The following is a 26948-nucleotide window of genomic DNA, read 5'->3' on the forward strand; positions in this document are numbered from 1 at the left end:
CTGGGGGTGCACTGGGCTGGGAGGCCGGTGCCACGGTGGGAACGGTGCGATACGCTCACGTTCCGAGGGAGAGCAGCAACGCAGAGTGGGGGCGAGGCGGGGGACCCAAAAGGGGCACGGGGCAGAGAGCACTGGCGGCAGGGCAGCGCGGGGGCAGGGGGCAGCATGGCTAGGATTTCTGCTGCGTGGGGGCAATGTCCGCGGTCCAGCCAGCACTGGGCCTTGCTGGGGGAAGGGGCAGACAGTCTCTGACCCAGGGTCCAATCGTGGGTCACACCAGATGCAGAGGTCTGAGCACTAGGCAGGGGCAGGGCGCCCCTGCAGCCCAGCCCCAGGACACACCTGCAGTCAGGTTCACCACGGAGGCAGTGCCGGCAGTGATGGCGTCCACCTGCGAATGGATCTCGTGCTTCGACTCGTCCATCTTGTTCTTGCGCCAGGCTTTGGAAGCCTGGAAGAGCGAGAGCAGAGTCAGCCCAGGGACCCCTCAGCCCCATCTGTGAGCAGGAGGAGGGGAACCCGTCCCCGGGGCAGCTGTGAACGGGGGGGAGGGGGGAGAAGGACCTGCCCCTGGGGCAGCTGGTGCCCCCTCAGCCCCTCCCTGAGCTCAAAAAAGAACTAGATAAGTTCATGGAGGATGGGTCCATCAATGGCTATTAGCCAGGCTGGGCAGGGATGGTGTCCCTAGGCTCTGTTTGCCAGGAGCTGGGAATGGGCGACAGGAGAGAGATCACTTGATCATTGCCTGTTAGGTTCACTCCCTCTGGGGCACCTGGCACTGGCCCCTGTCGGCAGACTGGATACTGGGCTAGATGGACCATTGGTCTGACCCAGTCTGGCCATTCTGATGTTTGGGATCTGGGGCCCCCAACCTGCCTCTCATGGGACAGAAGTCCTCAGGGTGAAGTCACTCCCAGAGACCTGGCCCCCTCATCCTCCCCAACAACTCCATACCCTTCCCAGCACTGCCCCCGCCAGGCTGGGGAAGAGAGGGGGTATCCAAACACTCACGGCGTCCTGCCCAAGGGGCGGCAGCGTCTCAAAGTCGTCCAGGGTGGCCTGTGCCGCATGCACGGCCTGCATGCTCGAGTTGATGGTGCCAGTCAGGGCCTGCTGGGCCGAGGTCTGCAACACACGAGGGGGAGCTGGGCTAAGGGCCCTGCAGGGGCTGAGCGCCCGGTCTGGTCCCTCCCCCGCCCAGCACTATGTGGGTGCTACGCTGACCCATGCAGAGGGGCAGGAAAGCGGTTGCCGATGCTGAGGTTTTGGGCAGGTGTTTCCGCAGAGAGGACACAGTCAGGATTGCATCCAATGCACGGCATGACAGCCACTCCAGTGACAGGGAGGGAATATGGCCTGCCCAGAGCGCCTCTCCCCGCTCGGCTGCCCAGTGCAAGGTGCCTACAGGTTGCCCTGGGATCCAGCTGGGAGCCCAATGAGGCCTTCCCAGACAAGGCCAGCACCTCTCGCAAAGCCCAGAGCCAGGGCCCTGCCTGGACAGACCTAACAAGGAAAGATCTGGAGCGGTGTCTGACTCCTGCCCTGAGGGCGACATCTGGGACCACAGGCAGCTCAGGGCTAGCCACATCTTGGGCCAAAGGAGATGCACAAGGCTGATGTCGTCAGGTCTGTGTCCTGCCTCGCCCACCATGAACACAGCACCAGCTGAGCAAGGCCCCGGCTGGAGGGTGGGGAGGCACATCCAGCTTGTAGGGCAGGAACTGCTGCCCCACCCGGAGCACAAGTGGGGTGAGGTTGCTGTGCTTGGTCAAGGAAAAGCTCCTTGCCACACAGACCGCTGCAGGGGCCACCAGCCTGGGCAGGGCCAGATGCCACAGGTGCTGACAAGCTGCGGGCAATGCTGACCTGGAAGTGGGGCACAGCTGCATGAAGCTCGGGCTGAAAGGAAGACCCGAGTGACCGTGGAGAGGGGGATCCAAGAGTGGTTTGGAGGGAATGGGGCAGTGCAGAGAGAGATGGAAAAGGGGTCTGCACTGGGGAGGTCTGTGAGAGCGCACAAGGGCAGCGTGCCAATTAACTTGGTGTGACGGACACGCAGCCCAGGGGAGAACGGCCCATCCCCACCCGTTCCCCACGACTCAGCCAAAGGCGGGCAGAGCCGGCTGTCTGTGGCAGAAGCAGCTCTTACCAGGGGGGGCATGTGCCCTCGGTGCATCTGGCCACTGGTGATCTGCTGCTGTGCTTGTGGCATTGTGCCAACCTGGAAGTTCTCTGGCCCGCCGGCCCCTGAGCGCATGATGGCTGGCAGGGCTACTGAGCCATGCTCCACCTTGCCCACGCGGTTAAACTGCTGCTGCAGAACAGTCGACCTGCAAGAGAATCAGCACCACCGGCTACAGCTCAGCTCTCAGGGGTTCAAGGATTCCAAGGCCCAGAAGGACCACGGTGCTCGGCAGGTCTCACCCTCGGCACAGCACAGGCCAGAGACCGAGGCTGAGCTAGAGCAGGTCTTTCAGAGAAACATGCCATCGCTTTCAGTATTGTCAGGGATGGAGAGCCCAGCGCGACCCTTCGTAGATGGCTCCAATAGCTAATGACCTTCCATCAAACTTTTACACCTTCGTTCTACTCTGAATGTGTCTGGCTTCAACTCCCAGCCACTGGACTGAGTTACACCTTCCTCTGCTAGACTGAAGAGCCCACTCTTACAAAAGCGGTTACCTACCTTTCCATACCTGTTGTTCTTCGAGATGCGTTGCTCATGTTGATTCCATTCTAGGTGTGCACATGCCCACGTCCGTGGCTGTCGGAGATTTCTACCTTAGTGGTATCCATAGGGCCGGCTGTGGTGCCCCGGATGCCACGCTCATGCATTGGTATATTGGGCGCCGCTGGCTCTACGTCCTCTCAGTTCCTTCTTACTGGCGACTCCAACAGAGGGGCAGGAGGGCGGGTCATGGAATGGACGTGAGCAACACAACTTGAAGAACAACAGTTACGAAAGGTAAGTAACCGTGTTTTCTTCTTTGAGTGCAAGCTCATGTCGATTCCATTCCAGGTGACTCCCAAGCAGTATCCTCGAAGGTGGGCTTGGAGTTCACAGCTAGCGGCTTGCCATACTGCTCTACTGAAGCCAGCATCGTCCCGGGCCTGCTGGGGAAGTGCATCACGGGACGTGAACGTGTGGATGGATGACCAGGTGGCTGTCCTACAGATGTCCTGGATCGGCACTTGGGCTAGGAAAGCTGCCAACAAGGCCTGTGTCCTGGCTGAGTGGGTGGTTACAATCGCTAGAGAGGGCACCTTCGCCTGATCGCAGCAGTAGTGAATTCAGGCAGTGATCCAAGAAAAAATTCTTTGAGCAGACACTGGATGACCTTTCATCCATGAACTGCAGGGTGTAACCTGAAGTTATTATGTCGAGCACCCAGCAGTCCGAGTTCAGCCGCAGCCAGGCCGACCAGAAGGGGCGCGGACAGTTGAGGAAAGAGTGGGAGGGTGGATCCTGGGATGTGACCAGGGCGCTGTCCTCGAGCACGTCCTCAAAATGCCTGTTCCTGGCTTCCTAGGTCTCTGGAAGGGCCAGGCTGGGCAGATGAACGGGAAGATGACGGGTGTCACCGCTTAGACCCCTTGTCTCTGTCCTTTCTCCTGTAGGGTCTCAGCTGCGGAGTCCCCCAGGACCTAGACTGCAGGAGTGGAGGAGGCGGAGGACAGAATGGCTTCCTGGAATAGGGAGGAGTGTGCAGGCCCAAGGAGCAGAGGGTGACCCAGGAGTCTTTAAGGCCATGGAGCCATGTGTCTGTGAGCTTGAAGAGCCCCACCCCCTCAAATGGGAGGTCCTGAATGGTGGCCTGCATCTCCCGGGATAACCCAGAGGACTGTAACCAGGAGCTGCGCCTCATCACCACCACAGAAGTGCCAACTCTGGCCACCGAGTCTGTCGTGTCCCAGGCCATCTGGAGGGCACCTTTCATTACTGTTTTGCCCTCGTCCATCGAGGCAGCAAACTCCTGGGCTCGGTTCTGTGGGAGGCCTCCTTGAACTTGCTGATAGAGTCCCACAGATTAAAATTGTACCTGCCTAACAGGGCCGGGAGTTAGACACCCAAAACTGCAGGTTGGATGTTGAATAAATTTTCCTGCCAAACAAGTCCAGTCTCTTGGAGTCTTTGTTTTCTGGTGTGCCACTCACCTGGCCCTGCCTGTCCCTCTCATTGACAGCGGACACAACCAACGACCCTGCTGGAGGAGGCGTGTATAGATATTCAAATCCCTTTGCAGGGGCGTAGCACGTAGAATGGAAGAGGGGGTCTGCCACAGCGACTTCGCAATCTTAAGGACCCCTGGGTGGACGGGCAGCGTGACCCAGGCTGGGTTGGTGGAGGGTATAACATTAAAGAGGTCCTCCAACTCCTCCACTAGCTCCTCAGTTTCCAGGTTCAAATTGGTAGCCACCGTTTTAAGAAGGGCCTGGTGCTCCTTGAACTCGTCGGGGTGGCTGCCCGTTTGGGAGGGGCCCGTCACCGCTTCGTCTGGAGACAACGACAACCACTGCACCGCAGGCGGAGGGCCGGGTTACCCTTCCCTCTCCAGGGACGGCTCCTTAGGTGTTGGAGCCTGCTGTGCTGCCCCCGCGTCGGATTCGGCACCATGCTCCAACTCTGGTGCTGGGGTGGTTTGTCCGAGGTGGCCAGGGAGGAACAGCGGGAGCACGTCCCACAGATTCCAGCATGGCCACTGCGCGGGCCACTGCCCCTGCTGCCACACCGCCACCACAGATGCTGTGCCAGTCTCGCGGGTCGGCGGTGATTCACCCTTCCTCAGCAAGGGACTGAAATCCTGCTCTGACTCAGACCACTGCCGCGGAGGCCTGAGTCTGCCGACTTGATCCTCATCGCTGCCTGGTGAGAAGAGGGCGAGGACCCGTGCCTGCTTGACAAGCAGTACTGGGGAGGCACAGACTGGAGCCGTGAACGGGAGCGATGGTGCCCAGTGGGGACCGACGGCTGGGAGACCGCCTAGGTGATGTCGACCTGCGCCATGGCGGTCTCTGGCAGGAAGCTGCCATTACCGAGGGTATAGGGACCACTGCCTCGACTCCGATGTCCCATGCCTCGTAGCGGGACAGCATGGCGTCGGGGACCTGGGTCTTATGACTGGAGATCGAGGTCATGGTGCCGGAGTCCTAGATGGGGCAATGGGGATCTACGCCTGCAGTCCGGGGACTGAGAATGCTCCACTGCCCTACAGGGTAGTCCCAGGACCGGCTTGCCCTGGGATGTTGGGGTCTTAGTCGAGTCCAGCGCCTGATGTGATGTCTGCGGTGCCTGCCGGTCTGCTGCTTCTTTAGCTCCCATGGCCACTTCGGGCAGCAAAGGCCCTAAGAGAAGCCGGGGTCCCCTGCCACTCCTGGCAGTCGGAGGCGGATCCCTGGCTGGGCTCGGGAGTCGGGCAGCAGCGGTATCCCCGTGAAGCTGCAGAGCGGGCACATGGCCTGACATCGGCCCTTTGCCCAAAGCCCCCTTCCCCTCTGGTGCTGGGGAGCTCTTCTTTTGCCACTTTTTAGGCACCGGCGAGAGGGAACAGTGCGGGCGGAGCGCTCCACACCGATGCAGAGGTAGGAGTGGAGTCCGAGTGGGAGGGTTCCGATGCAGGACGAAGCACAGCCTCCACGAGGAGGGCCCTCAAGCGGATATCCTGCTCCTTCTGGATTCTAGGATGAAAGTTCTTACAGATCCTGCACTTGTCCTCTTTATGGGACACCCCCAACAGTTCAAACAGCTGTTGTGGGGGTCACTGATCAGCATCGGCCTGCTGCATGAGAAGCATACTTCAAAGCGGGGGCAAGAGGCGGCGGATGCCCCACGCCGGGGCAAAGTTCCAGCCAAGACTCTAACTAACCTAGCACTTAACGGACGAACCACACACAAAGATAGACAATGGGTTGTAAAGAGCTGTTAACTACCAACCATGAGTAAGAAGGAACTGAGAGGGCGGAGCAGCGAATGAGCGCAGCACTCAAGGGGGTGCCACAGCCGATCCTACGGATACCGCTAAGGCAAAAATCTCTGACCGCGCTGCATGTGCTTGCGCACACCCAGAATGGAATCGACATGAGCAAGCACTCAAGAATGTTTGTTCCCCACACAGGTACTTACAGCCTGGGATCAAGTCACCCCTTAACCTTTCTTTAAGCTAAGTAGACTGAGCTCTGAGTCTATCGCTATACGGCAGGTTTTCTAATCCTTAAATCATTCTGTGGCTCTTCTGTAAACACTCTCCAAGTTATCAACATCTTCCTTGGATTGTGGACACCAGCACTGAACACAGCATTTCTGCACAGTCGTGCTAGTGCCCAATGCCGAGGTAAAATAACCTCGCTGCTCCTACGGGAGATTTCCCTGGTTATGCATCCCAGGGTCGCATTAGCTCTTTTGGCCACAGTGTCACACAGGAAGCTCATTCTTCAGCTAATCATCCACCAAGACCCTCAAATCTTTTTCAGAGTCACTGCTTCCCAGGACACCGTCCCCTATCTTATGAGTGTGACTATGGTCTTTGTTCCATATTTGTTTTTATGAGTCCTGTTTGTGCCTCAGCTTCCCCTGTGTGCTGCATTGTTCCCCCGTGGGTGGAAAAGGGCTGTTTGCTCTCAGAACAGGCTGAGGACACGTGTGGTTGTTGCCAAGCTGTCTGGGCCCGGTCCCCATATCAATGCAGCATCTGAGAAGACAATGGCAAATCCAATCGCTCAGACACTGACACCTAGCACCCAATGCCCCCCAGGGACTGGGGAGGAATGAGGTGGGGGATCACAGCTGGCAGGAGCCGGGACTCTCACCTGGAGTCTGACAAAGGAGATCAAAAGAAATGGGTTCCCTACAGCGTGGCTGGACTCTGGGCTAGCCAGACTGGAGGATGCTCCAACCGTCAGTTCTCTGGGCTACCCTAAGGGCTCCCTGTGCTGTGTCCAGGTGACGGACAGACCCGGCTGTTCTGGCAGTGCTGGGTGAGTGTCACTGCAGGTGCTGGGCGAGGTGCATTAATCTCTGCGGAGTGAACAGCTCTCCACCAGGGTCTGTCTCAGTGGGAATCGCTGGGCAGAGCTCACAGGGTGACGCAGGGGGGCTGTAGGCCCAGAGGTCCAGCCTAAGGAGGTGGTGAAGCCACATGGCTGACTCTGGAGGAAGAGTGAGACCCTCGGGAGTCTGGCCCGTTGACGGGTTCCAAAGCCAGGCCATAGCACCAATCCTGTGGGTCCATGACAGTACACATTTACATTTAGCTGTATTAAAACCCATGCTGTTTGCTTGTGCCCAGCTTACCAAGCGATCTGGATCGCGCTGTATGAGTGACCTCTCCACTAGGTTATTTACTGCTCCCCCCATTTTGTGACATCTGCAAACTTTATCTGGGATGATTCCATGTTTTGTTGCAGGTCATTGGTAAAAACGTGAACTAGCTTAGGGCAAAGCCCTGATCCCTGTGAGACCCACTAGAAACACACCTGCTCGATGAAGATTTCGAGATCTACCAGCCAGTTTTTAGGCCATTGAACGTTAGCTGTGTTCTTTGTATTGCTCTCGGGTTTTTAAATCAAAATGTCGTGCAGCACCAAGAATAGCGCCCTATGGGAGTGTAAGGGCATCTCATCGACGCTGTCACCTTTGCCATGCAGGCTCGTAACCTCATCGGAACAAGATGTCGAGTTAGTCAGACAGGAGCTGTGACCCTCCTTTAACTCTTTAGTACTCGAGTCCCGTACCAGCCACTCCATTACCTTGCCCAGGACTGATGTCAGGCCGGTAATGGCAACTCCGCGGGAGGCGTTGCCCTGTCCCGCTCCCCCCAGCTGGAGGAGCTGGCAGCCCTCACATGCAGCACAGCAAGCTCGGCCGGGAGAGCCCTGCTCACACTCACTGTCCAACAGCCCACACATCCGTCCGTTCAGTGCTCTAACCCCAGCCACCGAGGGACTGAGCTCTCCCTCCCTCCCTGGAACCCTCCCCGCCAGCTGCCCAGAGACATACTTCTTTGGGGACACAGAGTCTTCCAGCATGGTGGACTCCTCATCCCCCTCCAGCCCAAAGTGGTCTTTGCTCTTTTTCTGTGGGACAGAGAGAGAGAGTCCATTAGTCAGCATCAACCCCAGGGGAGTCCCTCAGAGGAGGGTGCAGGGACACGGCCCAGGATGGCTTCCTGTGCCCCTGGGGCTACTCCAGAAGCCGAGCTCTGCCGGGGCCAGGGTTGAGGAGGGGCCGGGAAGATGCTAGGATCACCCTGTGACTGCAGGGGGAGGGGGAGGTGCAGGGGAAGCTCCTGCCCTCCCTGCTTGGTCTCATGCAGCAGCCGCTGGAGGGGGGAGCAGCCACAACTCTGCTATTCCTGACTCCTGAGCTCTAAACCGGGCACCTCCATGCTACTCCCCAGCTGGCCTGGCCTCAGCCCCCACCCACCTGCCCTCTCTGCTCCCTGCAGCAATGTGACTCCTTCCAGCCCATCAGCAGAAGTGCAGCAGGATGGGAACCATCCCCTGGTAGTTCAGCGCAGCCTACACAGCCGCACCCCCCCATGGCAGCACTGCCCCCTGCTGGCCACGCTCTGCCCTGCGACCCCTCCCCCGCACAGCCCCACCCCCGCGTGACCCCACCCCCGCACAGCCCCACCCCCGCATGACCCCTCCCCACACAGCCTCACCCCCCCGCATGACCCCACCCCCACACAGCCTCACCTTTTTCAGGATGATGTCAATGTAGCCAGCAATAAGCTGGGCGATCTGCTCCCCCTCCGTCGTCTGCACTGAGTAGTACCCGTCCTGGTAATCCCCGAAATCCTACAGCGACAGGACACTGGGCAGCACCGGAGCCGGCACCTGCTGCCCTGCTCGGCTTGCACCTTAGCTCCATGCCAAAGGTACGGCTCTGCCCCCAGGGAACGCATGTGCATGGGGGGAGGGGACCCAGAAGGCAAGGAGAGGTGTGGGAGGCACGGCTTGGCCAGAGGTGTTGGGGAGGGGCAAGAGTCCAGGTCTTCCCCAGGGGAAGCTCTTGGCAGACGCTCCCCAGCACAGGAGGCTGGTGTGGTCTGGAAGGGGCAGGCCGGAGGAAGGGGCAGGCTGGAGACACTGGGGGGACAGGCCCTTACCAGGGTGAAGCTCTTGGGCGAGGCAGCCCAGCCCCAGAGGCTGGTGTGGTCTGGAAGGGGCAGGCCAAAGGCAGTGGGGGGGCAGGCTGGAGGCACTGGGGGGACAGGCCCTTACCAGGGTGAAGCTCTTGGGCGAGGCAGCCCAGCGTTTGATGTTGGTGAGGTTCCACTCCTGAATAACCTCCTTGGTTTTCTCGTCCACACGCATCACACACTCTTTGGTGATCCCCAGCAGCCGTGGCACCAGCTTGTTCTTTCCCTTCATCTTCTCCTAGCACCAGGACAGGGAAGGGTTACAGCTGCCCCAAAGCAAAGGCACCTCCAGGGCCCAGCTCCACCGGCAGGGCAATGTCCCATCAGCGAGGGTGTAGCCTCACAGGCCCCACTCCGCTGGATGATGCCCCAGTGATGAAGGAGAGGAGAGAACACGTGAGCAGAGCGGAGGGGAGGGGTGATGGGGGGGTCGCACAGACACCGATAGCTGGAGGGGTGGCAGGGACAGGAGGCCGGGGCGCGAGGGGAGCCGCTGGCTCACCTTGACCAGGAAGAAGGAGACGCCGTAGGTTTTCAGGGAGCGGGCGAGTTTCACGTAGCGAACTTTGGCCTCAATCTCGCTCATGTTGCCGCAGTTCTTGTGAGCCTGAGAGAGCAGAGCCGATAACCCCAACGCCATGGCTCCCTCCAGGGTGCCCCACCCTGCCTGTTGTCCTCCCTCCTCCCCCTGCTCCTGGCCGCCCCGTCACGGCCCTCCCAGCAACCAGGGCCCCACCAGGCCCTGCCAACCACCACCCTCGCTCTGCTCTCTCCCACCCTGCCTTCCGCCAGCCCTCCATGAACCTCCCCTCACAGCAGCTGTGCTCGCCAGCCTGAACCGCTATGCAGCCTCTCCCACAGCCGGTGTATCCCCTGCCCCTGCCCCTCTCCGCTGTGGGCTCTCCCAGGAACTACCAGGTCTCCATCCCAGCCACAGCCGCACACCAAATGACCGAAGCCCCACATGCCCCACTGAGTAGCCGCCCCAGGTTCCCGGCTCCTCTCCTGGGCCTGGGTCCTGCAGCCTTGGGAGAGGCCAGGGCCTGGCTGTGCACAGGCCAGGCCCAGGCAGCGGCCTGCCCCAGCCCGGCACACTCACCATGAAGATCTTGCGCTCGCCTTTCTGCTTGATGTACTCCTTGGGCAGGAAGTCCTTCAGGCTACAGGGAGAGCAGAACCAGCTGTTACTGGCAGAGCCTGGCGCAGGCCTGCCTACCCCCAGTGCCAAGTCCTGGCATCAGCCCCCGCAGGAGCCCCAGGCAGGGCATGAGCAGAGAGTGAGTCCTTGGGGCAGGGCGGACATGGGAGAGGCCGGAGCTCAGGGCTCCGTCAGGACCCTCATCCCCAAAGCAGACCCCTCCACACTGCAGAGGTACCCAGAGGGCTCCCTGGAACGGGTGTGGCAGGAAGCAGGCCGGGAGCTCCGCCCTCACAGTAGCGCTGAGCCGAGTGCCGCACTGGGGGGCAGGGGCGGCTGGGGGGCACCTCTGTAGAACATAAGAACGGCCGTACCGGATCAGACCAAAGGTCCATCTAGCCCAGTATCTGTCTACCGACAGTGGCCAATGCCAGGTGCCCCTGAGGGAGTGAACCTAACAGGCAATGATCAAGTGATCTCTCTCCTGCCATCCATCTCCATCCTCTGACAAACAGAGGCTAGGGACACCATTCCTTACCCATCCTGGCTAATAGCCATTCATGGAGTTAACCTCCATGAATTTATCCAGTCCCCTTTTAAACATTGTTATAGTCCAGCCTTCACAACCTCCTCAGGCAAGGAGTTCCACAGGTTGACCGTGTGCTGCATGAAGAACTTCCTTTTATTTGTTTTAAACCTGCTGCCCATTAATTTCATTTGGTGACCCCTAGTTCTTGTATTAGGGCTCCTTGGGACACTCACTCCAGAAAGCCTGGCTTGTGCTTCTGCTCATTGTGGGGTCCAAACTGGATCTGACACTGGAACCCAGCAAACTCGCAGGCCTTGTCGAAGGAGACAGGGTGGGAGCCATTCAGGATGTCGTCACGAGCCTGCGGGAGAGGAGAAGGGTGAGTCTGGGGCACTGGGCTGGGCGAGGGGGAGCCACACGCTGACTGGGGGTGTGGGGTCACACACTGGCTGGGGGGTGGGGGTCACACGCTGGCTGGGGTGGGAAGGAAGGAGGAGGGATGGGGATCTCATGCTGGTGGGGGTGGGGAGGAGGAGAGGGGAAGGGAACCGCACACTGGCTGGGGCGGGGGAAGGGAACCGCACACTGGCTGGGGCGGGGAAGGGAACCGCACACTGGCTGGGGAGGGGGGAAGGGAACCGCACACTGGCTGGGTGGGAAGGGGAAGGGAACCACACACTGGCTGGGGAGGGGAAGGGAACCACACACTGGCTGGGGAGGGGAAGGAACCGCACACTGGCTGGCTGGCGGGAGGAAGGGAACCGCACACTGGCTGGCTGGGGAAGGAACCGCACACTGGCTGGGAGGGGAAGGGAACTGCACACTGGCTGGCTGGGGAGGGGAAGGGAACCGCACACTGGCTGGGGAGGGAAGGGAACCGCACACTGGCTGGGGGGGGGGAGGGGAAGGGAACCGCACACTGGCTGGCTGGGGGGGGAGGGGAAGGGAACCGCACACTGGCTGGGGGGGAAGTTCCCGCACTCTGGCTTAACGTGACGCGCACTGAGACCACTGTGCAGCCTGCTCCTGCCCGGCGCGCTCTGAAGACGACTGGTTGCTGCCTTGGGGCTAAGCTGCTTTGCGGTTTTGCCGGGGGACAGGAGGCAAGTCAGGCCCAGAGCTGGCTGGGGCCTGGCCTTACACAGAGTGTATGGGGGAGGGGGGAGATGCATTACTAGCCGCTCAAACACTTCTCCTTGGGGCTAAGACGTGGCAGCCCCTGAGGGACAGGGCAGCAGCCTGCGCCGCCGCCCCCCAAGCCCAGACACTGCGAGTTCCCCAGGGAAAGGGTTAGAAGGGAGCAGGCAGCTGCGCTGGGGCCCCTGGAGCACAGCAGGGCAGGGAGGAGCCCCGAGAGCTCAGCCAGTCCAGCCCACTGCGCTGCGACAGGACTAACTGATACCAAGCCATCCCTGACAGGGTTTGTCCAGTCCGCTCCTAAAGCCCTGCAATGGTGGGGACCTCACAGCCTCTTCAGCTCACCTGCTGAACCATCCCTGCGGGGCCTAACGCCCAGACTCAGGCCACGTCTCCACTGGCGAGCTGAGAGTGGCACAGCAGTACCGATGAAGCTGTGCCGCTGTCAGGTCGCTTGTGTAGCCGCTGTCCCGGTGACACCATACCCCCCCCCCCCCCCCCCGAGCGGCGGTAGCTGTGTCGGGGGAGAGCATCTCCCGCCGAGCGAGCACTGGCACCCGAGGGGGTGTTTTTCACATGCTGAGTGACATGACATGACATAAACGCTAGCGTAGACAGGGCCTAAATCTTTCTTGCTCCAAACTAAGCCAAGTCCTTCTTAGTCTCCCGTCGGCGGACATGGAGAGCAATGGGCCAGCAGAGCGCCGGCTCCCAGCCACGGAGAGCTGCCCTGCACCAGGTAACAGCGTGCAATCCACACTGCAAAGCCCCAGAGCATCGTGGCCAGGACACCGGCCCTGAGCAGCAGAGGGCTGAGGCTGGAGAGGACCGGCACAGCCTGGGGAGCGGGGAACGGGTCACTAACTAAGCTTTGGTGGCAGGGAACAGGCTGGGGGGCGGGTACCTGCACGTAGAGCAGGTTGAGCTGCACAGGGTCCCTGGAGTCCACGTTCTGGTCGGAGTAGAAGAACTTGCGTCGCAGCAGCAGCGTCTCGTTGTCGTCGATGCCTTGCTCACGCAGCGTTCGCCCGTGATCCAGCCAGTTCACTGCCGAGAGCACAGAATGTGAGCAGGGCCAAACGCCGGCCCCACAGCTACTCCCTGCCCAGGGCGCGGGGCTGGGAGGGACAGACTGACTGACCCAAGGCACTGAGAGACACTATGCAGGGGCGACCCCCGCACTCCCACCGCAACCTCCCTCCATCCACAGCGCCGGCCACCCCCGGGACTGACCTCCCCCCATGGCGCCCACTTGCCCACTCGCTGCCCGCAGTGCGGGCTGGCTCCCCCCCTGCCCCCAGCACAGGGCAGATCCCTACACTCATCGTCCGTGTGCAACTTCTGCTTGAGTTTCTCCATCTTCTTCTCATCCCGCAGCAAGGTCTTGTCCTTCTTGAGCGTGCCGGTGATCTCCTCCTTCTTCTCCTCCATCATCTCCCGCACCAGTGAGTACTCGTCATGATTGGTGATGCCTGCAGGGGCAGACAGCGCAGTGCCTGTCACTGCCTGCATGGCAGCCACAGGCTGGGGAACCCCCCAAGAACACGGAGCTCCCCGTTTCCAACTCAGCCTCCCTGCAATACGCCCTATGGGACACAGACACCCCCTGCCTGGGCAGTGCCCCTGAACGACAGCACCCCCTACCTGCATGCAGGCACTGCCCCCCACTCTCCCCGACCCCCCACAGCCAGGCAATGCCCCCTCCCCAACCTCTTGCCCCCGCGCCACCCCAGGCCGGGCAACGCCCCTTCCCACCCTCTCCCCATGCCAGGCAATGCCCCCTCCCCACCCTCTCACCCCCCGACAGCCAGGCACCGTCGCCTCATTCCCCCTCACCTCTCCAAGCCAGACATCGCCCCCTCCCATCCTGCCCCTGGCTCTGGCCTGGGCGGTGCTCCGTCCCTTACCAATCCGGGCACAGATTGTCATGAGTATGTCCGTGACCGTTTTGGAGTCGTCCACCATGACTGTTTTAACCGTCCCATCCAGCATGCGAATCTTGAGCGGTCGTTGCTTCTTCTTGTACTCCATGGTGTCCTGCAGCACAGGCGCTCAGTGTTAGCGCCAGCGTCCGGGCACGCCTGCAGGGGCATGTGGTCACCATGCCCTCCCCTCTATACCAGGGAACCCTGCTCACCCCCGAGGAACAGCCATGCCAGGGAGATGGGAGGGAGTACCCAGGGCTATGGAACAGGCTGCACCGGGCACGGCAGAGCATAGAATCATAGACTACCAGGGTTGCACAGACCTCAGGAGGTATCTAGTCCAACCCCCTGCTCAAGGCAGGACCAATCCCCATCTAAATCATCCCAGCCAGGGCTTTGGCAAGCCAGGCCTTAAAAACCTCTAAAACCCTTGCACTGGGGCTGCGGGCAGTAGAGGCACGTACCGCACTGCAGGGCACGTCACAGCCCAGAGCTTGGGGAGAGATGCGTGGGGACTCGAGGGCGGGGACTGGGCACTTACCCCATTGCGGAGCATGTAGTAGTCCAGAGCCTTCCCAGCTTCCAGCCAAATCCCCTTCTTCGGGTCCTCATCCGAAAGGAACAGCCCAAAATCACTGGCTGAAAAACAGAGCAGACTCTCTCCGCACAGGCCCATGATCCTGGGTCCCCATTCTCCCAGCATGGGCCCCTCAGCTCCCTGGCCCAGCCAGCCCAGTCTCCCCCAGTGCACATCTCTCCTAAGAGAACGTTGCATTACAGAGGTGCAGGGATGGATGGAGAGGCTGTTCTGGCGGGCAGGAGGGCGACGGCAGAGAAGAGACTGGGGGAGGTGAAGGAGCTTTTGGCAGAACGGGGAGGCCGAGGGGGACAGGGTGAGGAGATGCAGGAGGGTGGAATTGTGTAGAGATTTGGATCCTCCCACCTGAATGTCTAACATGCAATGGAGAATAAGGTGTGTGCTGAGGTGTCCAGGCAATGGAGGGGGGAGCGGAGGCAGCCAGACCCACAACCATTACAAACAGAGGTAAAAACTTGCACTGAATTTTGAAGGTGCGCAGACGTGGAGAGAGCTCCCTCCACCGCATGGCCCATTGTGGGAGAGAGAGCAGGACCACCCTCCGACTACCACGCAAGTCCCACACACAGCATCTCCCTCTCGCCGAGTTCTGTGTCAAGGACGGATGGACTCTGCGTTAGCGAATTGCCCGGCTTCCCCACTCTAGCTTTGGCTGCTGGTAGCCAATTATACAGAGTCTCTGGATTAAGTTTAGAAGCGTGAGCAACAAGGGTAATGTCGTGGTGGGAGTCTGAACAGACCACCAGACCAGGGGGATGAGGTGGACGAGGCTTTCTTCCAGCAACTAACAGAAGTTACTAGATCGCAGGCCCTGGTTCTCATCAGAGACTTCAAACACCCTGATATCTGCTGGGAGAGCAATACAGCGGTGCACAGACAATCCAGGAAGTTTTTGGAAAGTGTAGGGGACAATTTCCTGGTGCAAGTGCTGGAGGAACCAACTAGGGGAAAAGCTCTTCTTGACCTGCTGCTCACAAACAGGGAAGAATTAGTAGGGGAAGCAAAAGTGGATGGGAACCTGGGAGGCAGTGACCATGAAATGGTTGAGTTCAGGATCCTGACACAAGGAAGAAAGGAGAGCAGCAGAATATGGACTTCAGAAAAGCAGACTGACTCCCTCAGGGAACTGATGGGCAGGATCCCCTGGGAGAATAATATGAGAGGCAAAGGAGTCCAGGAGAGCTGGCTGTATTTTAAAGAATCTTTACTGAGGTTGCAGGAACAAACCATCCCGATGTGTAGAAAGAATAGTAAATATGGCAGGCGACCAGCTTGGCTTAACAGTGAAATCCTTGCTCGTCTTAAACACAAAAAAACAGCTTACAAGAAGTGGAAGATTGGACAAATAACCAGGGAGGAATATAAAAGTATTGCTCAGGCAGGCAGGTGTGAAATTAGGAAGGCCAAATCACACTTGGAGTTGCAGCTAGCTGGAGATGTTAGGAGTAACAAGAAGGGTTTCTACAGGTATGTTAGCAACAACAAGAAAGTCAAGGAAAGTGTGGGCCCCTTGCTGAATGAGGGAGGCAACCTAGTGACAGAGGATGTGGAGAAAGCTAATGGACTCAATGATTTTTTTTGCCTTTGTCTTCATGAACAAGGTCAGCTCCCAGACTGCTGCACTGGGCAGCACAGTATGGGGAGGAGGTAACCAGCCCTCTGTGGAGAAATAAGTGGTTCGGGACTATTTAGAAAAACTGGATGAGCACAAATCCATGAGGCCGGATGTGCTGCATCCAAGGGTGCTACAGGAGTTGGTGGATGTGATTGCAGAGCCATTGGCCATTATCTTTGAAAACTCCTGGCGATTGGGGAAGGTCTCGGATGACTGGAAAAAAGCTACTGTAGTGCCCATCTTTGAAAAAGGAGGATCCTGGGAACTACAGGCCAGTCAGCCTCACCTCAGTCCCTGGGAAAATCATGGAGCAGGTCCTCAAGGAATCAATTCTGAAGCACTTAGAGGAGAGGAAAGTGATCAGGAACAGTCAGCATGGATTCACCAAGGGCAAGTCATGTCTGACTAACCTAATTGCCTTCTATGAGGAGATAACTGGGTCTGTGGATGAGGGGAAAGCAGTGGATGTGTTATTCCTTGACTTTAGCAAAGCTTTTGATACGGTCTCCCACAGTATTCTTGCTGGCAAGTTAAAGAAGTATGGGCTGGATGAATGGATGGTAAGGTGGATAGAAAACTGGCTAGATGGTCGGGCTCAACGGGTAGTGATCAATGGTTCCATGTCTAGTTGGCAGCCGGTATCAAGTGGAGTGCCCCAAGGGTCGGTGCTGGGGCCGGTTTTATTCAATATCTTCATTAACGATCTGGAGGATGGTGTGGACTGCAACCTTAGCAAGTTTGCAGATGACACTAAACTGGGAGGAGTGGTAGATACGCTGGAGGGTAGGGATAGGCTACAGAGGGACCTAGACAAATTAGAGGATTGGGCCAAAAGAAATATGATGAGGTTCAACAAGGACAAGTGCAGAGTCCTGCACTTAGGACGGAAGAATCCCATGCACTGCTACAGACTAGGGACCGAATGGCTGGGCAGCAGTTCTGCGGAAAAGGACCTAGGGGTTACGGTGGACGAGAAGCTGGTTATGAGTCGACAGTGTGCCCTTGTTGCCAAGAAGGCTAACGGCATTTTGGGTTGTCTAATTAGGGGCTTTGCCAGCAGATCGAGGGATGTGATCATTCCCCTCTACTCAGCACTGGTGAGGCCTCATTTGGAGTACTGTGTCCAGTTTTGGGCCCCACACTACAAGAAGGATGTGGATAAATTGGAAAGAGTCCAGCGGAGGGCAACAAAAATGATTGGGGGGCTGGAGCACATGACTTATGAGGAGAGGCTGAGGGAACTGGGATTGTTTAGTCTGCAGAAGAGAAGAATGAGGGGGGATTTGATAGCTGCTTTCAACTACCTGAAAGGGGGTTCCAAAGAGGATGGATCTAGACTGTTTTCAGTGGTAGCAGATGACAGAAGAAGGAGCAATGGTCTCAAGTTGCAGAGGGGGAGGTTTAGGTTGGATATTAGGAAAAACTTTTTCACTAGGATGGTGGTGAAGCACTGGAATGGGTTACCTAGGGAGGTGGTGGAATCTCCTTCCTTAGAGGTTTTTAAGGTCAGGCTTGACAAAGCCCTGGCTGGGATGATTTAGTTGGGTTTGGTCCTGCTTTGAGCAGGGGGTTGGACTAGATGACTTCCTGAGGTCCCGTCCAACCCTGAGATTCTATGATCTCCTCAATTGCTCTCCATCAGTATCAGGCGTTCCTGAGGCATTGGCACTTTGCTCATCTAGTCTAGTGGCTGTTGCATCGTTCCTCTGACAGGATCCCAAATGGCATGAAAGTTACCAGGATCTGTCTTGTCTTCATCTATTTTCTCAAAGAAAACTCCACAGAAGAAAACGTAGCAAGTGCAGATCACAAGGAGCTCAGCCAGGACGAGCCCTGACTATGGGTAGCGAGGAGCTGCCTGAGAGAAGGACAGCGAGAGGGAAGCTGGGCACTTTGACCCCAAGCTGACTGAATTAAACACAGCGAAGAACAGATCATCTCAGAATGCCGCTGCACAAAGGGCTCAGATTGCAGGGGAACAAATGCCGGGGAATTCAGAAATCTAGTGAGTACCCTGCAGTAATAAAACCCACCAGGGGGAAGGTGGCGGGGAACCCGAAATGACAGCATAATTAAGGCAAAATAGCCTGTGATTTCTCTTCCCATACCAGAAACAGGAACTACCTAGATATACACAGCCAGGAAAGACTGGCCAGGAAAGAGATGGCATCAGGAAAGCGGTAACAAACCCAGATTGTGGCAAAATCTTATTCTCAAAATTAACTGGACGGGAATCATGTGGCCTGTGCACCAGCTAAAGGGAAATGAGAAAAAGTGAGCAATAGAATGAGTTACAAAGCAAGGAATGTTAGAGACAACAGGAAGGGGAGGGTTCTTCAAATCTGTCAGACAAAAAAGAACACTCATGGAGGGTGTGTGCGCACTGCCCAGTGGAGAAGATGAGCTGCTCATGGTAGATGAGAGGAAGGCAGAGCTGCTCAATGTCTACTTTGCTTCAGTCCTCTCACAAAAAATAACAGGTGACCAGATGACTAGCAAAGTTATCACAGACAATAAAGGGGAAAGGATGCAGATCAGGCCAAGTAAAGAACACGTCAGCTCTTCTGACCAATCTGAATGAATTCAGATCCGCGGGGCCGGATGCTATTCACCTCAGGGTACTGGACAAGTTAGCTGAAGAACTCTCGGAGCCACTGACAACGATAGGTACAAGCTCGTGGCTGACGGGAGAGGTCCAGGAAGCCTGGAGAAGGGCTAACGTAGGGGAAAAGGAGGAGCCGGGGAACAACAGACCAGTCAGCCTGACCTCGATACTAGAGCCTTGTATAAAACATTCAGTTGCGAATACCGGGAGGATGGAGGGTGATCACCAGCAGGCAGCCTGGATTTACCTAGAACACATCTGCCAAACCAGCTTGATTCCTGCTTTGAGAGGGTAACTGGGTTGGTGGCTGGGGGAATGCAGTGGACATAGTGTAACTGGACTTCAGCGCGGCTTCTGACACAGTCCCAGGTGACATTCTGATAGCGAAGCTGGAGAAATGCAGGCTCAACAGAACTACGATTATGTGGCTACGTAATTGGTTAAACAACCACAAACAAAGATTAGCTACTAATGGAAAGATGTCAGGAGGTCTCAAGTGGGATTCCACAGGGATCTGTTCTGGGTCTAGTGTTTAACATCTTTATTAATGACCTGGATGTAGGAAGAGAGAACATCCTGATCCAATTTTCAGATGACACAAAGCTAGGGCGGGTTGCCAACACTTAGGAGGATAGAGCTAAAATTCAGAGGGATCTTGATTAACTGGAGAAGTGGGCTACAGACAACACAATGAAATTCAGCAAAGACAAATTAAGTTGCTACACTTAGGGAAGAGAAACCAAGTGTGCAAATACAGAATGGGGTAAAACTGGCTTGGCGGCAGCACTGCTGAGAAGGACGTGGGAGCTGTGGTGGATCACAACCTCAACATGAGTCAGCAATGTGATGCTGTTGCAAAAAAAAGCAAATGCAATTTTAGACTGCATTAACAGAGTTATAGCCTGTAAGTCACAGGAAGTGATAGTATCGCTCTATTTGGCGCTGCTAGGCTGGAGTTGTGTGTCCAGTTTTGGTCACCACTGTATAGAAAGGATGTAGAGAAACTGGAAAGGATGCAGAGGCAAGCGACAAAGATGATCAAAGGGATGGAATGCAGCCGTATGAGCAAAGGCTGAAGGAACTGGGTATGTTTAGCTTGGAAAAGAGGAGATTAAGGAGGACATGACAGCGGTCTGCAGACAGTTAAAAGGCTGCCATAAGAAAGATGGAGAAAGGGGGCAGGACAGAGGCAGTGGGTTCAAACTACAGCAGTAGGACAATGGAACAGACGCCTATGGAGGTTGTGGAAGCTCCTTTGCTGGAAGTTTTCAAAAGGAGGCTGGAGCCGTCTGTCTGGGGTGGTTTAGATACAACAAATCCTGTACTTTGCCCGCGGGTTGGACGAGATGACCCTGGTGGCCCCTCCTAACCCCACGGTTCTGTGAACTGGGCAGAGGCACCGCGAGGTATTGCAGGGTTAGGGCCAGGTCAAATTATCAGCCTCAGCAGGAGTGAAGGCCTGTCCTGGGGAGGCCCTCTGAAGGGGCAGGCACCTGTGTCAGGCTCTGCTCAGGAGAACAAGCCAAGCCAGATCCACCTGTGGATGGCTGATTGGAGAAGTAGCTGGCAGCCAGCTCAGGAACACCTGGGCCTCAGAAAGAGTTAGGATGGTTCAGGCGGGAGCCTAGAACAGGGAAAGGAAACTACGAGGATCTAGGTAAGCAGCTACTCCCAGGGGCTCCCGGGGAAAGGAGCAGCCCCAGCACACAGACGGGATGTTTCAGAGGACAGCACTACAGAGCTCTCCAGGCTCTCCTGAGGCCACAGGGCAGGGACTGCAGAGCCCAGGGGGTGGAGAAGCCTGAGGACTGACAGCAGAAAGAGCAGGCGTGTTTCCCTACCACGCCTGGCACTTGATTCAATAAACTAGAGCCCTTGTATAGATTGTTCACTGTGTACAAGCCTCACTGAGCTTACTAAAAGTCCACTAGGGGAAACTGAGGCAGAGATGTAACTGGTTCCACACTGGATGCCAGGGAGCCCTTCAGCAGGGAGTGTTCACTGTTACAACATGTTCTAGGAGTGGGGCCCATCAAGGCCGATGACAACGCAGAGCGATGCTTACAACTGTCTGAAGCGCGAGATGGCCGATATCCCAGATCGGCACATGGAGCAATGACAACCCTGGCTGGGCGGAAAGCCTGGCCACCATGACAGCAACCAGACAAGCTCAGCCATTGCATACAGGAAAGGAAAAGGAGTCAGATGGCCCCACCAGCTGGGGGCGGGTACTGTGGGCAGGTCTGCCCGTGGGTGTCAGAGACAATGGGGATTACTAGCTGGCACCTGGGAGGGCTGGGCTACGAAGGACACTGGGTCTCAGATACCAGAGACCACAATGGCTGATAACGCTGAATCACGGACTGAGGAGAAACAGTTTGGGGACGAGAAGCGTGAAGTCCCAGGGGTAACGTGCTGCAAGTGTGACAAGCTGGGGCACGTCAGGAGACTCATGGGAGTCCCAGACAGACGACGCATCACTAGGGGGGTGACTGGGCACCCTGCGGTACACTGGTCAAGGCAGCAGCTTCGCTAAGGGGCTTACCCCTTTCCCCATTTATCAGGGTATGGTGAGGTCTCCTTCAGCCTCAGGGCATGAGGCTTGGAAAGTTGGGCGGGGTTAACACAGAGTCAAAAACACTTCCTTTAGAAGAGGGGTCCGTTACTGGAGGGAAAGAAAGCAGGGTCCCTGGATTGAGGAAACTCACTGTCCCAGGGTTCTCAGGAAATGTAAGTGATAAGAACATTGGTAAGGGAAGCAAAGGGACATGAGGAGAAATCTATGGCAGAGTTAAGGACAGTAAGAAGGATTTTTTAAAAGTATATTCAGAACAAAAAAAAACCCCTGACAATGGTATTGAGCCATTACTAGATGGAAATGGCAGAATTATCAATACTAGCAATGCAGAAAAGGCAGAAGTGTTCAATAAATCTTTCTCTTTGTATTTGGTAAAAAACGATACGGTCATATAATATGAAAACACTCTTTCCATTGCACTAGTATCTCACAAGGACATTAAACAGCACCTGCTACAGTTAGCCGACTTCTTTAAATCAGCAGGTCTGGAGAACTTGCATCCAAGAGTTTTAAAAGAGCTGGCTGAGGAGCTCATTGGACCATTAATGTTGATTTTTCAATAAGTCTTGGAACACAGGGGAAGTTCAAGAAGTCTTGAAGGGTAACTGGGATGACGGGTAATTATAGGGCTGTTAGTCTGACATCAATCTCAGGCAAGATAATGAAGTAGCTGATATGGGACTCATTAATAAAAAATTAAAGGAATATAACAATGAATGCCAATCAACATGGGTTTATAGAAAACAGATCTTGCCAAAGTAATTATCTTTTTTATGAAATTACAATTTTGGTTGATAAAGGTAATAGTGCTGATGTAATACATTTCTGGAAGGCATCTGAATAGGTACCACAACATTTTGATTAAAATACTAGACCAATATAAAATTAGCATGGCACACTTAAATGGATTGAAAGCTGGCTAACTGATAGGTCTCAAAATGCAATTGTAAACATGGAATCATCATCAGATGGGTGCGTATCTAATGGGGTCCCACATGGATCAGTTCTTGGCCTTATAGTATTGAATATTTTTATGAATGACCTGGAAGAAAACAAAATCCTAATGGAGAAACATTGCAGATGACGTCACAAAGATTGGGGGGAGTGGTAAATAATGAAGAGGACAGGTCACTAACACAAAGCAATCTGGATCACTTGGTAAGATGAGCACAGGCAAACAATACGCATCTTAATATGGCTGAACGTGTACATCTAGAAACAAAGCATGCAGGCCATGCTCACGTGATGGGGCCCTCTACCCTGGGAAGCGGTGACTCCAAAAAACATTTTGGGGTTCTGGTGGAAACGACACTGTGGCCAAAAGGGCCTAATGCGATCCTTGGATGCACAAACGGGGGAATCTCAAGTAGGGGCAGAGAGGTTATTTTACCTCTGGATTTAGCACTGGCGTGACCACTGCTGGAATCCTGTGTCCAGTTCTGGTGTCCACCATTTAAGAAGCATGTTGAAAAATTTGAGAGGGTTCAGAGAAGAGCCACAAAAATGATTTAAGGGTTAGAAAACCTGCCTTGTAGTGACAGACTCGAGGAACACAATCTACTTAGCTTAACAAAGAGAAGGTTAAGGGGGGACTTGATCTATAACAGGGGTCAGCGACCTATGGCACGTGAGCTGATTTTTAATGGCACGCTGCGGCCTGCCGGGACTCCAGCGTGCCATTAAAAATCCTGGCCTGCTCTCCTCTGCCCTCCGCTCCCCCCTTCTCCCCTCCCCTAGAGCCATGACACCCTGCGCGCTCCCGTGGGGCAGTGTTTGGCTCTGCGGGGAGGCAGACATGCTCCCCGCTCAACCGGAGCTTTGCCGCTGCGCGCGCAGCGCACACAGCGCTTGAGGGGTGGGGCTGCGTGCTCCCGCAGGGCAGCGTTTCTGGCTCTGCGTGGAGCCTCATGGTACGGTATTCTGGGCGGGGGGGGGTTGGATAAGGGGTGGGGGCAGTCAGGGGACAGGGAGCAGGGCGGGTTGGTTGGGGCGTGGGATCCCGGTGGGGGGGTGGTGGTTTGGGGCGGGGGTCTCTGGATGGGGCAGTCAGAGAGCAGGGGGTTGGATGGGGCATGGGAGTCCCATGGTCTGTCAGGGGTTGGGGGGTGGATAGGGGTCAGGGGACAGGGAGCAAGAAGGGTCCTGGGGGGGCAGTTAGGGTGGGGGTCTCTGGAGGTGGTGGTCAGGGGACAAGGAGCTGGGGGGGGTTATATGGGTCGGGAGTTCTGGGGGTCCTGTCAGGGGGCGGGGAGTGGTTGGATAGGCATGGGAGTCCCGGGGCTCTGTCTAGGGGCAGGGGTGTGGGGTTGGGCCAGTCAGGGGACGAGGAGCAGGGAGGCTTAGACAGGGAGTGGGGTCCTGGGGGACAGTTGGGGGCAGGGGTCCCAGGAGGGGGTAGTCAGGGGACAAGGAGCAGGGGGGTTGGGAGTTCGCAGGGGGGCAGTCACCCAGCCCTCTCCCCTGAGCCCTGACATCCCCCCCCACACACACACACACAGCCCTCTGCCCTGAGCCCCACACCCCTCCCCCCAGGCCTTTGTCCTGAGCCCTGTACCTCCCACATACACACCCAGCCCTCTGGTTGACTCCTTCATACCCCGCCCCCACAAGCGTAGCCCTGACTCTGGCACCCCCATACATACCCAGCCCCCACTCTGCCCTGACACCTGCACCCCCCACACATACCCAGCCCCCAGCCCTGACTCCAGCCCTCTGCCCTCAGCCCTCTGCCCTGACTCTTGCACCCCCACATACCCAGCCCCCAACCCCATGACCCGCCACTTCCCCACCCCCACCCTGAGCACCAAACAGGAGCTCCTGCGCACACCCCCATTCCCACCTGCACCCCTCACATCAAATGGGAGCTGCCCAGGTAAGTGCCCCACAACCAAACCTCCTGCTCCAACCGAGCGCCCTCCCGAATTCTAGCTCCTGTCCCGACCCTTCACCCCCAGCCCTGTGCTCAGTGCACTCCCACCCTCAGCTCGGTGCAGAGAGAGGAAGAGAATGGGCCAGAACCAGGGAGAAGGTAGGTATCCACTGTATGTGGGCAGGGCCAGGACCCCAGACCGGCAGCAGGCTGAGCGGGTCCGGCAGCCAGGATCCCGGCTGGCAGGAGCCGGCAGATGGAACCCCTGAGTGGTAGTGGGCTGAGCCGCTCAGCCCACTGCTGGTCTGGGGTTCTGGCTGCCAGACCCTTTCCAGCTGGAGTCCCGGCCGCAGGCCCCGCTCAGCCTGCTGCCGGCCTAGGTGAACAGAACCCCAGACCAGCAGCGGGCTGAGCGGGCCAGCGGCGTAAGATCAACATTTTAATTTCATTTTAAATGAAGCTTCTTAAACATTTTGAAAACCTTGTTTATTTTACAATACAACACTAGTTTAGTTATATAATATATAGACTTGTAGAGAGAGACCTTCTAAAAAACGTTAAAATGTATTACCAGCACGCGAAACCTTAAATTAGAGTGAATAAATGAAGACTCGTCACACCACTTCTGAAAGGTTGCCGACCCCGGTCTATAAGTATGCAGAACTCTTCAGTCTAGCAGAGAAATGTAAAACACGATCCAGTGCCTGGAAGTTAGACTCAGATTTTAAGGCCAGAAGGGACCATTATGATCATCTAGTCTGACCTCCTGCACATTGCAGGCCACAGAACCTCACTCACCCACTCCTGTAAAAGGCCCTTAACCTCTGGCTGAGTCACTAACGTCCTCAAAACTTGATTTAAAGACTTCAAGTTACAGAGAATCCATCATTTACTCTAGTTTAAACCATCAAGTGACCCGTGGCCATGCTGAAAAGGAAAGCGAAAAGGGCCCAGCGTCTCTGCCAATCTGATCTGGAAGAAAATTTCTTACTGACCCCAAATACAGAAATTAGACTCTGAGCATGTGGGCAAGACCCACCAGACAGACACCAGGAAAAAAATTCTCTGTATTAATTCAGGGCCCTACCCAACTAGAGTCCCATCTCTAGCCGCTGGAGATATTCGCCAACAGCAGTCACCGATGGCCCACATCCCATAATCCCATGCAGTCCATAAACGTATTAAACTCAGTCGTGGCAGTTCAGTTTTCTGCCCCTACACACTTCTCAGGGGAGCAGTTCCAGAAGTGCACTTCCCTGATGGTTACAAACCTTTGTCTAATTTCAAGCCTGAACTTGCTGATGGCCAGTTTATAGCCATTTGTTCTTGTGTCCACATTAGCACTTAACTTAAATAACTCCTCTCCCTCCTTGGTGTTTATCCCTCTGAGGTACTTATAGACAATAATCATATCTCCCCTCAGCCTTCGTGTGGTTAGGCTAAACAAGCCAAGCTCCTTGAGTCTCCTCTCATACGGTAGGTTTTCCATTCCTCGGATCACCCTAGAAGCCCTTCTCTGCACCTGTTCCATGCTTTAGAGAGATGAATTCAAACTGGGAGACCAGCATTGCACACACTATTCCACATGAGGTCTCACCCATGCCTTGTATAATGGAAGTAACACTTCCCTATCACTACTGGAAATACCTCGCCTGATACATCCTAGGACTGCATTCACCATTTTCCCAGCCACATCACACTGGCAGCTCATGGTCATCCTATGACGGACCAATACACCTGGGTCTTCCTCCTCATCTCCCTTTCATCTGATATATCCCCAGCAGCATGACCTTGCACTTTGCACTATTAAATTTCACCCCATTTCTATTACTTACATTTTCAAAGTTTTCAAGGTCATCTAGATCTTCTTGTATGATAGTCTGGTCCTTCTCTGTATTGGGAATCCCTCCCAATTTTGTTTCATCTGCAAATTCTAGTAGCACATTCCCAATTTTTGTGACAAGGTGTCACGGAGTGTGGGGGACCCAGGCCCTTCACCCCCGTGCTCCCTACGATTCACCAGGACTCTCAGCCAGCCAGTAAAGCAGAAGGTTTATTTAGACGACAGGAACACAGTCCAACACAGGTCTTGCAGGCCCAGATAACCAGATCCCCCCGGTTAGGTCCATCTTGGGGGGCCTCACAGCCCCCCCCCGGGGATCAGAGCTCGGTCTCCCTGCTCCCCTCTCTTCTTCAGCCCACTTTCGTCTCCCAGTCCTCTCCGGCCCCTCCTCTCTCCTCCGCCTCCTTCCTTTGCCTCCCCTGGCCAGAGGTGTCACCTCCCCTCCCCCAGGCCAAGCTCAGCTCACCCTTTGAATTCCTGACACTCACCTAAACCTCTGGCTTTCCCCTCCCCCGCACAGACAGTCTGTGCTTCCTACTCCATCACACCTCTCCCCCCTCCGAGACTGAACTGAGCGGGGTCACTCCAGCCAGTGACCCGGGGAAGTTTGGACCCACCTACAACCTTATGCCGCCCGCGCCCTTTCCCCACCCCAATACCCCTGGGGTGCACCCTGGGCTGGGGCCTTCTCCCCACGTTCCAGTCTGGGGGGCTGTGATTCGGGTTCTCTCGGTTCAGAGCCCCCCTTCTGACCCTGGCCCCCCTCCGGACAGGCTCCTCAGGGCGGGGCGGGGGCCTTACAGCCATCTCCCCCCTGTCCCGGGCCTTCCTCCCCCTCTGGCAGGGGTCACAGGAGCGGCAGTGCTGCCGGACATGGGCAAAGACCCCAGGCCAGTAATAGTTCTGCAGCAGCCGCTGCTGGGTACGCCAGGCTCCCTGGTGCCCTGAGGGGGGAATGTCATGGGCCCGGC

The 26948-nt window shown here is 56.4% G+C and overlaps 1 protein-coding gene across 5 annotated transcripts in view; it reads right to left on the minus strand.

Annotated features, from left to right (window-relative positions):
* TLN1 (talin 1) overlaps positions 1-26948 on the minus strand; it is a 183152-nt gene that overhangs the window by 65905 nt on the left and 90299 nt on the right. For 3 of the 5 annotated variants that reach the window (XM_039543113.1, XM_039543112.1, XM_039543114.1), the window contains 13 exons: positions 14411-14508; positions 13852-13981; positions 13264-13416; positions 12849-12991; positions 11041-11168; positions 10240-10300; positions 9643-9747; positions 9223-9378; positions 8695-8796; positions 7994-8070; positions 2150-2330; positions 1012-1125; positions 343-451 (listed from right to left, as the gene is read on the minus strand). In XM_039543113.1, coding sequence (XP_039399047.1) covers positions 343-451; positions 1012-1125; positions 2150-2330; positions 7994-8070; positions 8695-8796; positions 9223-9378; positions 9643-9747; positions 10240-10300; positions 11041-11168; positions 12849-12991; positions 13264-13416; positions 13852-13981; positions 14411-14508 — 1557 coding nt within the window. Of the gene's footprint in view, positions 1-342; positions 452-1011; positions 1126-2149; positions 2331-7993; positions 8071-8694; positions 8797-9107; positions 9134-9222; positions 9379-9642; positions 9748-10239; positions 10301-11040; positions 11169-12848; positions 12992-13263; positions 13417-13851; positions 13982-14410; positions 14509-26948 lie in introns of those variants that run through there. The other 2 variants (XM_039543115.1, XM_039543116.1) reach the window with 2 other exon arrangements.

Source organism: Mauremys reevesii, linkage group 6 (genome assembly GCF_016161935.1).
Source record: "Mauremys reevesii isolate NIE-2019 linkage group 6, ASM1616193v1, whole genome shotgun sequence".
NCBI classification, from domain to species: domain Eukaryota; kingdom Metazoa; phylum Chordata; order Testudines; family Geoemydidae; genus Mauremys; species Mauremys reevesii.